The sequence below is a fragment of the Pagrus pagrus genome (assembly GCF_965226575.1).
Source record: "Pagrus pagrus genome assembly, chromosome: 2".
Lineage (NCBI taxonomy): Eukaryota > Metazoa > Chordata > Actinopteri > Spariformes > Sparidae > Pagrus > Pagrus pagrus.
In genome coordinates this window covers 19,769,420-19,782,766 of record NC_140186.1, presented here as the reverse complement: position 1 = coordinate 19,782,766, position 13,347 = coordinate 19,769,420, and the positions used below count along the sequence as shown (strand labels likewise).

The 13,347-nt window shown below is 43.3% G+C and overlaps 1 protein-coding gene across 1 annotated transcript in view; it reads left to right on the top strand.

Moving 5' to 3' along the window:
* Nucleotides 1-13,347, top strand: part of ntn1a (netrin 1a) — a 70,765-nt gene that overhangs the window by 27,532 nt on the left and 29,886 nt on the right. Inside the window, exon 3 of the mRNA XM_084369532.1 lies at nt 11,446-11,634. Within this exon, the coding sequence (XP_084225658.1) occupies nt 11,446-11,634 (189 nt within the window). The remainder of the gene's footprint in view (nt 1-11,445; nt 11,635-13,347) is intronic.

The following is a 13,347-nucleotide window of genomic DNA, read 5'->3' as shown; positions in this document are numbered from 1 at the left end:
CTGTCAGCTCAGGTTCTTTAAAGACTCACGTGTGATAGAAACATACAGGATGCATCCAAACTATCTGGCAAACGGTGCAGGATCCTGTTAGACTGTATTATGTTGTCACACAGCAGAGCGTTGTTTGGACCAAAGTTTGCACGGATGCTGCTCTGAGCATCGCATCGCTCCTAAAGCTGTCACTCCCTCACGCTATTAAGACAGCTGCTCTTAGTGGGTATTGTTCGGCGCCGAGCTATGGGGACCTGACAGGCCTAAGGAATCTTTTTTTCCACCCTTAAGGGCCTTTCACCGCTATGGCCCTGAATAGGACCTGCCAATGTCATCCTCCACCCATGGCATTTTTATGGCATAGCTGACATACACACAACACACTCTCGTCAGGGCTCCATTTACCCCCGCACTGTATGTCAGCTGGTGTTTTCCCATAGACATGAATCGGAGGAGATCTTTTCCAGGCAGCAACACTTTATCTTGGAATTACTCACGCAAACACACACACACACACACACAAACACACACACACTCTTGAGAGCGATGGACGCACAAATACAGACAGATGGGCAGAGAGAGTCTCTCTCAGGCATGTGCACACACTTTCACGCACACACACCTTCACACACACACACACACACACACACACACACACACACACACACACACACACACACACACACACCACTCAGACAAAAGAGCCTTGATTACTCAGCAAATGGATGCACCACTGATCACAGGCGAGCCCTTTTACAAACTGGCCTATTATGCGGTCTCAGCGTGGGGTGGAAGTGTTGCAGGGGCCTGAGGCTGTGTGGCTGTGGAGGGCTAAAGGACTGTGTGTGTGTGAGTGTGTGTGTGTGTGTGTACACGCACTGAGGCTGAGAAGTGCTCCCATGCTGCGCTGCCTAACGAGAGGGCAGGTCAGCCATTAAATGGGCACTAATGCGGGAAATTGGAGGCCATTAGGCCTTTCTTTGTTGTTGTGCCTCTGTGTGGCTAGTTAGACTCTTGAAAAAGGAAAGGCCTTATTAGCCCCCACATGAAGACAGAGAGTGAATATATGGGCCACTTTGCTCGGCACAGAGCAGACCGGCCTGCTGCTGGAGGCTGCTGAAGATAGCAAGGCCGTCTGCGCACGAAAGTAACGTACAATTGAAACGGTGTTAATGTGTCGAAGGTTTTTCCGATCGCGTTTGTGTTTTTCATTTTGTTTGTGAAAGTTTGCAGGTTAGCAGGAGAGTAGAAAAATGCACTTGCACTTTAGCTTTATGCCTCTCTCTTTCAACAAATGATCCTATGGCAAACATCGCAGAACACATTATATTCCCATGCAAGTTTTTTTTTTTCCAGAAAAGCTTGTACATTCACTCTGAAGTAAGACCAGCATTTCCATGTCTATTCATTTTGTGGCTAAGTAATACCAGCTTTATGCGCCTAAAATGCATTCGCTTCAGTGTAAACATTCATGGCCCCAGTGTCCTTCTACAGGCCTGCAGGATTTTCTAAATATACTGTATGTCCATACAGAAAATAGGCAATGCTGCAATAACATAATGTGTGAAAAGTATGATTTCTTTTGCTGCTATTAAAGTGACTTTTTAAAAGTTGGAAAGATGCTGCACAAACAGGAAAATAAAAGCAGAGAAAGGACAAGAGAAGGAGCATTAAAGCATACAGAGCGACAAAGAGAAATAAAAGAGAAAAAATGATGAAAGGTGGACATCATGAGAGCATCAAATAATGAAACACCAGTGGGTTTAAATTGTGTGCAATTTGATTAATGTTGTTTAGTAGTTTATTCAGTCTTAATGACAGCAGATATTTGTTTTCTTCTACTAAAAGACAATGTCCATTTTTGATTCATATTTCAAGCATTCAGTACATCACGATCGTTATAATACTGTAAATACTATATTTTTTTGTACTTTATTTTTATGGTATCCAGAGTGGAGGACAAAGGAAGAGTTGCATTGTACGGGAAAACTTTTCTTCAGCTGTCCATACGACAACAAATGCTTTGAATCTTGAATACTTGTGCTGAGCGATGACTTGTAGAAGGAGCTGCATAGATATCCAGTCGTGTATTTACTTTTCCGTCTACTGTAAATCCGTTGCTCAACATTAACCTTCGCTCCACTGCTAAAAGCTTCATGAGGGATCCCTGCTCTCTCAGAGGCGAGGCGGTTCTCACAGCTCTTTAATTTGCGTCAGTCTGATAATCAGACTATTTTATCACCCGCTGACAGAACGTGCATCGCAGACTCTGTCTGCGCTGCTGGGAATCGCATAATTTCACCAAATATGAGAAAACATCTGAGTGTTAAATAATGAAATAGAGAAAGGAGAAATAAATAAACAGTCAGACCAGTGTGTAAAGGCGGCCTGACGGCGAATGGAATCTGTCCACTGGAAATCAGTCCTCACCGCATATTTTAAATGCCTTTGATAACCCTGCAGGACTGATGAATATTCTGTGTGACTTGATCTCAATTAGCCAAGTCTCCTCGAGTCAGGTCTGGGATTTAACAAGCAGCGGGCTGATCTCCTTCCCTTCCTCTGTCCACCTCATCTGTTCTATTCCCTGCTTTTCCCCCCTCCTTATCTCTCTCTATATTTCTCTCATCCTTGGTACAGTGTCTGTGAGGGTTATTAAAAATACAGCTGCAGCGGTGAAACATGGCCTTCTTTGGGAGCAGCTGAGCTCCAGAGTTTAGTTGGGGTCATTAGAGACCGAGTGAAGAGGGCTGGAGGGCTCGCAGGGGGCTAAAGTGCTGCGGCTAATTGGCTGCAATGAAGGAATTAAATTAGCCTGATATAATCTCTGCAGTGGGCGCCTCATCCTCCTCTCTCTTCCCTCTTCCCACTCACCCGTACCCTCGCTCCATCACACCATAGTTTTGTGGCATTTCTAGCGCACGCTGACCAGTTTTGCACACTTGTTGACCTTAAACTCTGCTCACAAACCGCTCTTTTCTTTGTTTGCTCTGTAGATGTTTCTCTCACACTCTGCAGCATTGTGGATCAGCAAAAATGAAGGGTTGAAAATGTAATTGTTGGCTAATTACCTCTGTCAAGGAGGTTATGTTTTTGTGTATTTGTTGGTTAATGAGTAGGGTTACACAAAAACTGCTGAAAGGATTTCCACAAAACTCAGATGGAGGATGGGTCTCGGCCCACAATAGACCCCATTAACTTTTGGTGTGGGTCTGGACAAAGGGACGGATACAGGATTTTTTTCTCACTTTCCATAACATTGCGAGATAGGGCAACATTTTTGTTAATTTCTCAGGGAATAATGAAATGATAAAAATCAGGCATATTGAGGTGGTTGGTATGTATGAGTGAGTATAATGTGATGTGGACACAGAGCTGTTGAGTTTGATATTGGATTAGGCCTGATTGAATTAAAGGGGACTGTTGGGCCTTGGCAGAGATATGTGCTTTATTGAGTGCCACTCTAGTTGTTGCTGTAATTTTTACAAATCTGACAGGGTTAGTTTTTGATAGTGCTGCAACTAAAGATGTTTCTTCACTGTCAATCAATCTGTTGATTATTTGCTTGATTAACTGATTAAGTGATCTGTGTGTAAATGTCAGAAAATGGTGAAAATTATTCAAATAATATCCAAAGATATTCAGTTAACTGTCTTAGGGGAGTAAAAAAGAGGACATTTTCACATTTAAGGAGCTGGAAACAGAGAACTTGTAGAATATACACTGTCTCATTTCTTTGTGGATTTCAATGCATTTGTTTATATAAATGTATGTTTTATAAAAGCCAGAGGGTTGTTTTGGTCACAGAGGATTTTGGTTTCCTAATTATCCTAATTTTAAAAGTTTAAAACATCTGGCAAAAACTTGTGTCATTGCTGGGTTTTTTTCAGGCCGTGTTGCACTGTGTTTTGTTTCCCGTTTTTCTGTATGTGGATTTTTTTTTCACTCGAAAGAAGAAATGTGTGGCGACGCTTAGCAGCATTTTAGGAAGGGGAGCTGATGCATATCAGAGGAAAAACAAGCACAGACTTCCTGTGTCTCTATGAAGACAAATAATAGTTTGATTTATAACGCGTGAAAACATTTATAGATCCTTTCTGCAGTAATTGAACATAGAATAAACATAGAATTGAACTGACAATAGTAAGTTATATTTATATAAGGCCATAATTGTTTCTAAAGAGAACATCGAACACAAAACACTGTGTGTTTTACATCTATCATCAAAGCCCTCAATTAGCTCTCATTTGATTCGGAATTTCCCGCCTTTCTCATGCCAGCGTCTGGATCAACAAACACAAGATATAAAGCAGTATTGTTCTAATTTATAAGAGGCTAAATAAACAGTGGCCGTGATTTATAAGTTGATATATAACAGAGAGAAAAATACACAGAACATCCTGGTTACTGAGTGTGTGTAAACATTACTGTAATCGCCCAGTGTTTTGGCTCGACAGTTCTAATGGAGGGTGTAAAAGGAATTAATTCTTCAGTTGTTTTGGGAGAAACAGTCATTATCAGCCATTATTTCTTCATAGTGGATTTCCATCATCGCTGAATCGCATTTTCTTCATTCGTGTGGTCCGACGTCAGCCTAACAAGAGGCACCAGAGTTACTTGTCACCAAGGTAGTGTTTTTAAATCATTCCTGCCTGCCTGAGAAAATATCAACACTGAGTTAATCTGGCCGCAAAATGATTGTTTGTGATGTCTGTGTTTAAGAAGAAGTCCCAGACATGAAAGGATAATTAATGCCGGCGTTGGTTTTTTTGCCACTTTGTGCCAATCGTTGAAATGTTGTCCCGCTATCTGTTACTTGCAGTAACATTTTTTCCTGTCTGTCTACAGTCGGAATAGTTATCCAAGTATGAGAAAACATTATTTTATTACAGTAAACATTACACCAGAATTGGCTTCTTCAGATCTGCTTTTTCATGTTTTGTTTTGTTTTGTCTTTTCTGTACTGTGTTTGCTTCTGTCGAAAGAGGTGGAGTACTGTACAGTAAGCACAGAGTAGATGTACTGCCAACTTATATTTTGGTATATACACTTTTTTTTCTCAACAATTTTTTGATGGTTCATTTTATGTTTCATTGTTACACGTTACACAACTTAACTGTATATAAACTGGTTCAACATGAGCTTCGCCTCAAAGTACAACAGTAAAATGCGGTGAGGTGACCGTGATCACTGAGCAGAACAGAACAGGAGTTGGGAGTAACGGGCCGGCCACATTGGGTGCTTGTGTAGTGCCTAGCAGCTGTGTCGCTGAGCTGCTCACTTGCGTGTTTGTGTTCTCGAAGGCAGTGTTGCTACACTGGGCTCCTGCCTGCCCAGTCTGCTTACACAGATATAATGATAAGTATCAATAAATATGATGACGTGATTTTCCTTTACCCCTGTTAAAACAGTGAGAAAGCCGGAGGGGGAAAGAGATGGAGGCAGAGAAAGAAAAAGAGAGTGCACAGGAAAAAAAACTGCCCTTCACCTGTTGTCTCTTCATGTCTGTGACATGTTCAACAGATACAGACATTAAAACTGTAGCAAAATGCTGATATGATGTGGATTTGACTGCACACAGGTTGTTTTCAGGTCTTTCTTTGCTGCGGTAAAAATAGGTGAGACTCACGCAGCCAGTGCAGCTGCTCTAACGTGGACGGTGAAATGAAAAAGCAAGATGTTACGCCACGCACACGCTGCTCACGCATCCAGTGTGGCCAGCCATTTGAGTACTTTAAAGGACATTCTGCTGATAGTACTCATGCTCTTTTCTTGTAAAGCAGTGTTTTTAGAGTGCACTGTTGCTACTCTTACTCAAAGGATCATCTTCCACCAGTGCCATTCAGTGACTTGACACCTACAGGGAGAAATGAGAGTCTCTGCCAGGAAATAATCCTCCACACGTATAATGCTTTTACAAACCTTTCAGTCAGATTTATGTCTTTTTATTTAAGAGGTTTTCATTATGTATGACTGCAGACAGACAGCGTGTCTTAAATGCCTTACTATGTCTTTGAATTGCCCTGCTGTTGAAAGGTGTTATGCAAATAAACCAGCTTTGCCTTTAAAAAAGGTAAATATCAAAGGATGAAGGGAAATAGGCAGTTTGACATCAGTATTCTTTAATCTGTAAAAAAAACAAATACACATTAAAACTAAAGGCAGGGATTTCCTTGAATTGCTTTCGTGCCCTGTGCCTGTGTGTGTGTGTGTCACACGACCACACACTTGCACACCAGTTGCTCACACACGGACTGGATCTCCGAAATGGATCGAAATATGGTGTTTGGTTCGGCACACATCTGATCCTGTGTTTGGCTGCAGCTAGCAGCAAACCTCCCAAACTTTCCAGGCATGTGTGTTAGCTTTCCCCATCGTCCCCCAGAGAGAGAGAGAGAGAGAGAGAGAGCAGGCATTACGGCTGTGTGTGTGTGTGTGTGTGTGCGTGTGATGGAAAGATGGATGTCTTACAGACTGCCATGATTTAATTTAATGCACCATACCGTACAGGGAGGTATCGAGTTGTTCTAGATATTTCGGGGCACAGTTTATAAAAACATTTGCCAAAATAATTCATATTGAATACATACGTCTTTAAACTTTCTCTTAAACCTCTCCCAACCCTGAACACGGCAACATATATACATATACATATTGGGAACAGGACACCCGATATTTTTTCATTCTCCCTTGAAGGAGGGGGTTTAGAAGTTAATCTGATTACTTTTGGGAGCGCCCGTTGGATTAAAAGTAAACTGTCCATGTGAAGACTCCCCTTGGTGTTTGTTTAAAAGTGGGGGACAGAATAGCAGAGCTCCTGCTGCTCCCCTGCTCACAGGCGGCGGTGTTGGGTTTTGGTTTTCTGCCCTGTTTTGGAAGGAGCGGTGGCAGCAGGGAGGCTGACATCTCCTGAGAGACTGTGACCTTCTTAGACCTCACAAAAAGACTGAAAATGTCTATTTGATTGACAGAAAAGACAGAAGAGTATTGGTGTGGACATCCAGTTTTCTGGGTTTATGTAGCTCTTGTTTCTTCATTCGTCCCCCTAAATTCGGGGGAAGTGAGCAGCCGCAAGTGCAATCCAGCAAGTGGAATTAGCGTGAAAGTGGCAGAGATCAGTGGCTTGAGTTTCTCTTCAGACCAAATCAAGGCTGTGACCGACATTGCTCAATTACCAGGCTTATCGTTTAAGTACGACGAGCTTAACCTCAACCTCCAGCTTTGCTGCTTGAATTTTCCCTCTAATTAGCGTCGGGGAGACTGCCTCTGCGCTGCCTTACGAGGCTGAGGTCAGTTGATAGAGGCTGGGAACCACTCAAAGAAACTAATTATCCAACTTTCCAAAACACACTCAGACACCGCGCTCAGGCCCCCGTGTTTCCTAGGATGAGCGGGAAACATAAGCGGCGGATAAACAAATCAGTTTCCTGTTAATTCTCCAGTTTGAGGCTAAAACAGCCACAAACCAGCTTTTTTTGTTGTTGTCATTTCTGATACATTACTGAGGGTGTTGAAAAGCTTTGGGTAAGCTTAGCTTTATCCAGATAACTCAATTACTCTTGTTTTAAAGGTATCAGTTCACACTTGTTTTTACTGCTCACCTGGGGGCGGTTACAGCCGCACACTGACACGCTGATCCAGCCTGAAGCAGTTAACTTGATTGAAAACAGACCAAACATTTTAGGGTGTCCCATAAAGGAAATGTAGTCTTAGTTAACATGAATTATGAAAATGAAATCTCAGCACTGTATAGATTAATAGAGTTACAGAGTCATTCTAGAGTCAGTCTCATGTGATCTATTGTTGTCATATTACCAACTAAGGGAAATGTTGAATCACAGGAAGCTCGGAGCAAAACTCTTTAAAGTGCACCTGGTGTGCTCGGCGTGTGTGAGTGTGTTTTGGTGTGAATGGCAGCAGTAGCTTTTGTTTGCTGTGAAGATGTGTGAGCTGATTGCTTGGCTGAAATAAACTTCAGCTTTTGTGTCTCACTGAAGGGCAAGAGCCCTGAATCCTGCTGCTTGTAAAGAGCAGCCGCGAGGAATGTTGTGTGCTCCTGTGTGTGTGTGTGTGTGTGTGTGTGTGTGTGTGTGTGTGTGTGTGTGCGCGCTTTTATTTTGCTGTCCTTCTGAAAAGAGATGGCAGGTATTTGGGCAGTGTTTCCTGAGGTAGTCCACTTCAGTATTGTGCTGTTTCTTCATAGTTGGTTCTCTGTAATTTTACAAGTGATGGGCTGGATTTAACTTAATTTTTTTGCCCTTCGAGAGTAGCAGGAGTGATCTCACTGGTGGCTTGTGACAGGTGTGTTTTTTTACATTCGAGGATCGGGGTCATTTTGTACAACACTGGATTGCACAACAAGATTTAAGACTGTAGTCCCCTTCATGCTACACACGGGGAACACAAGTAATTGAATTTAGTGTAGAAAAATAAAACAAAAAATAGCAACATGAACATTAATTTATATACATATATTAGAGCTTTACCAATACTAAACATGTGGGGCTGTGCCAATATAGTAAAAAAAAAGGGAGTAAAAAAAAATCCACTACCAATCCAAATATTCCAGTATATTGCCCAATACGCACACATTTTTTGCTATGATCCCTCCCATTATGTAATGGAGGCAGGTTATCTTACAGTCAATTATTATCCCAAGCATCTTTTTCTCCATAATAGTGCTTTAAGCACAAGTTGATTATTTCTTAGATAAATGAAAGAAAACTCCACGTTAAGGATAACAATGAGACGCCTCACTGACAAGTGGTTGTTTTATAACGCTGCAAGAAACCTGCGAAGCTCCCACTTTACAAATCTTCTATTGTTTTTAATTAGATGTGCCTTCATTTGGACGAGGCTGCGATGATGTAATTTTTAAAACAGAAGCTGATGAAACACTTGGAATTGCTCCAGCGAAAACACGCTTCCTACTTTGTTTTGTTCAATGTAGACAGTGTAAGGGATATTGTGTGAACAAGCTCCCATCATGCTCAGTGTCAGCGAGTTTAGATAAAGTGCCTCTCACTCGTCCCCATTATCTGACATAATACCCTCTGAAGCTTGATACCGTCGAACACAATGTGGCCTCCTGCCCCACACCTTCACATCCAGCCTGTCACCTCCTCAGTATCCAACATGCCTCCCAGGACAGCAGCGTTATTCTCACCGGGGCGGTGCTGTCCGACAGAATTCCCCCGTCTTCATTTAGCGAGGGTGTGAAACAATCTTTGTAGTGTAACAGAGAAGTGTCTGTAGGTCTGAGGTCTGCTGTCTCTAGTCTACAGTGATCCCTGTTACCTGCAGGCAAGCTCACAGATAGCTTTCACCAACTGTGGCCCAGAGAGACTGAGCCTGCCCTCTGGCATTTACAGGCTGGATTGACAGCCGGCTCAGGTGTTTCCGCACAGTGACACAGATCATTTCAGAGCTGTCTTAAGAATTTGATTCATTGTGTTATTGATGTATCTCTGTGGATGAAAAAAAGGCCAATGCAGTCACTAAATAACTATGAAGGCGAGAACATTGATCCCTCAATTCGCAACAGTTTTTCGCAAAGACACACACAAACACACACACGCACACACAGGGCTGTGAGGGGGCTTTAGGGGTTTTCCAGTGGAGCCAGGAAGCAAAGAATCTGCTCCGCTGTATGAAAGGCGGACAACATGAGTCATGCTCAGGTGTAAATCTAGCTTAAGACAACAATGAAAACACCAGATCTGTGTCACTTTAAGCAATGGACGAGCCTAAATCCAGTCAGGTGAGTCCACAGGAGTAAAGATGATCGTTTTAAGATGAATTTCCCAGAAAATACAACGAAAATATCATTAACTTGTGGTCTCATTACATTAAAAGTTTATGCATTGCAGTCATTTCACACTGAAGCTTAAGACCAACAGTATGAAGCAGAGGGAGAGAACAAGCAGAGACACATCACTAATTAAACCCCTGCTGTCCTGCAGAAAAGACAGAAAGTCACTACTGATAAGGCACAGAGCTGCTCGTGTGTGTGTGTGTGTGTGTGTGTGTGTGTGTGTGTGTGTGTGTGTGTGTGTGTGTGTGTGTGTGTGTGTGTGTGTGTGTGTGTGTGTGTGTGTGCGCTGTATGTGTATTTTAGAAAAGATATTGTAATTAGGTCCTTGGAGTGGAGAGAAGGAGTCTCTGGGGTCCCAAACAGGCACACATCCAGAAAAAAACAGAAACTCACACACTACACACACACTTTCTCACACACACACACCAGTTAGAAGCCAGGTTGAGGGATGGTGAGGGAAGTGAGCGTTGTCCCCCATCGTCCTCCATTATGACGGGCAAATGATGAGAGGAGCTGTGTGAAGAGGTGGTGCAGAAAAAAATGCACAGATGAACCAACCAGGGGACCCCAGCTGAACCAAAATGTTCACACACACACACACATAGTACAGTATGTACCCCCACACAGTCGAGCCACAAACTGTATCAGAAGTGTTGCAGTTAATAATGCATGAACATGTCTGTGGTGCTGGTGGAGGACCAGTGTCTCGGACGGCCGGCCCTAATGAAGTTGGGCACGTCTGCCTCACTCCGCTGCCAGGAAGTCATGAATAAACATCAGCCGGCTAATTAAACTCAGCGCGGGCAACTGTACTCATCAGTAAACAAGCGGCAGCGAGGGGTCTCGCACACGCTCACAGGGACTTGCAGAGAGCATAGGAGAGGATGGTAATGCCAGGCCTTCACTTTCTGTTTAGTACAGTTCGGACTCCGGAGAGACCGAGAGGACCTTGAGGAAAAGAGTAAGAAAAAGGGAGTGAGGAGTGGAGAAGTAGTTGAGTAAGGGATGTAAAAAGGCAGCTGGAGAGAAAAAAAGACGTGTTCGACCTCATTCTGAGAGGAGTTTAAAATCCCTCACCTTCGAGCGGCCGTTTTACCATCATCTAAATACCTGTAGGCCTCTCGTTTGGTGTTCCACTGACTTAAATTCAGCTTTATTGTGAAAAACCCAACGTACTCATGAAAACTTAAATGTAATTTGAGCGTCCACTTTTATATCTCAGTCTCTATTCATACTCATAATGTTATATCTGTTACATACTGTATCACAGCATCAAAAACCTGTAGCGCTCCAAACCTCCACTGACTTCTCAGCATCTTATCAGCACCATGCTGCCCAAATCTCTCTGACCGTGCGCATTAAAAACATGCCGGCATTATCACCTGCCACAAAACTACCACAATATAACTATGAACACTTTATAACAGAGTAATAGGAATAGAAATATAACCAAGGCATAGTCCCCTATACACAATTTACATTGACTATTGTATAAACTTAAACATTATTAGAATGTAAATAACATATCATAACCATGTACCAACCCCCTAACTAGTTTACTGTTGATAACTGGCACAGTAACCTGCTTGTTTCTCCCCTACTTAACCTGTTTGCATCCTGTTTTGTTTCCTCATGCACAGCCTGTAACTGCAACCTTCACGCCCGGAGGTGTCGTTTCAACATGGAGCTGTACAAGCTGTCGGGGAGGAAGAGTGGAGGGGTCTGCCTCAACTGTCGCCACAACACAGCCGGACGCCACTGCCACTACTGCAAGGAGGGCTACTACAGAGACCTGTCCAAACCCATCTCACACAGGAAGGCCTGCAAAGGTAGAGTGCTCTTGATATGTTTTCTGGCCACCACACTCACCTCTATCCATTTCCTGATGTGGCTTTAACACGAAGCTTTTGCAACAACATGATTGGAGTTCTCTAGAATTGTAGTTACTTTCCAAGCTGAGATAGTAAAGGAAAAAAAAATCTTGTGTTTTTACACACTCAATACACTATTTAGGTCTGATAAGAAACAGTCTGAAATGAATTACAGGAAGTGGGGGAAGCCAGCAGTCTTCATTCCAGAGCCTGTCTTGCCCTCATCTCCCTCTGTCAGCAGAGATGAGTTGGGGGTCTGTTGGGATTGTGGAGGTCGTGGTGGTATGGGCGGGTCGGGCTGGGTGTTCCCTCATCGACAGTTGAGTTATTTGGCTTCTTTGGGAGGGGGAACGGGGGGGGGCGAGGGGATGACAGGACAAGCAAAACAAACAGAGCTGAGGTGTGAAGTGATCCCTGGTGCAGGTCAAAGACGAATGAGAACCCGGGGAAGATCGGTGAAAGGGCTACAGGACTGAGAGGAAAGGAAAGGAGGAGACAAAACTCAGGTCCAGAGGGGAGGCGAGAGAGTGAAAGATGGCAGGGAGGAAGGGTAGGAGGAAGAGGAAGAGAGGAAGAGGGGAGGAACACGCCCCCACGCAGGTGTGCTCGCTACTTAGTGCTGGATGAATCGCCTGCCATCAGCCCTCACCATGGCTAATAAGGGTCAAAGAAAGAGAGGAGGAAAGGGGGGGAGGTGATTGAAAAGAGAGAGGGTATGTTTTCTCACCTCTTCTATAGCTGCGGGGAAAGATAACAGGAGCTGAATCCCTGTGCAAACAAGTCTAGAGACACCTCCGAGTCGCTCCGTGTAGATCCAGCTCACACAGATATACATGCATACCTGTCCGAGGGCTCCGGAGCGCTCACGTCCGAGGGCAGTTCATGAGGTAATATAAGCTGCCTGCTGACAGTTTAAGCCCAGAGTTTTCTCATATCATTCACCAGGGAGTAAATAAATAAACTGACCGAATGGTGAGTTTGACAGGAGGTATGTCTGAAGTGTAAAACATCTGCAAAAGAATCAGACAAGACAATGATTGGTAAAGATGTGTTTTATTAAAATAATCTCACCTTAATGGTTCAATACTGATTCCTCAGTTCATTTTTTTTAATCTTTTCCTTTTGCAGAAAGTGCTGCTGTAGCAAAAACATTCATCAAACACCTCTGCATGAACATAAATCCATAACAAAAGCTCTCCGACTAATGCATCCATTTATTCACCCCTCCAGCCGCTCATGAGCGATATTCCTAAACTGACATTAACACCTTTCCGTGGCTTTGGGCCCATTCTCCTGTCGGGCAGGAATGCAAACACACATTCATCACGGCGGGACGTTGTGTATCATTAACCCCTATCCTCCGCTGTGTCTAGCAGGCGAGCTAATTGTGGAGATTTAACCTCTTTCTGTTGTTTTTGTTTTTACATCCCTTCTCATGTGTCCGAGACTTGATTCTTTCAGCATCCCATAACTCACTTTCATGGGGGTTTGTTTCTCGTAGCAGAAAAGGTTTGGTGCCTCAAGGTCCTGTGGTGCATTTCACTTACAGACAGAAAATACAGTTTACAGTATGCAGGAGACAAAACATTAATGCAGAGCATAAAAGCTTAATAGCTGTTGCAAATTGGGAACTTTTGTGCCAAAATACGGCGTTCTTGTCTTCGTTTTATA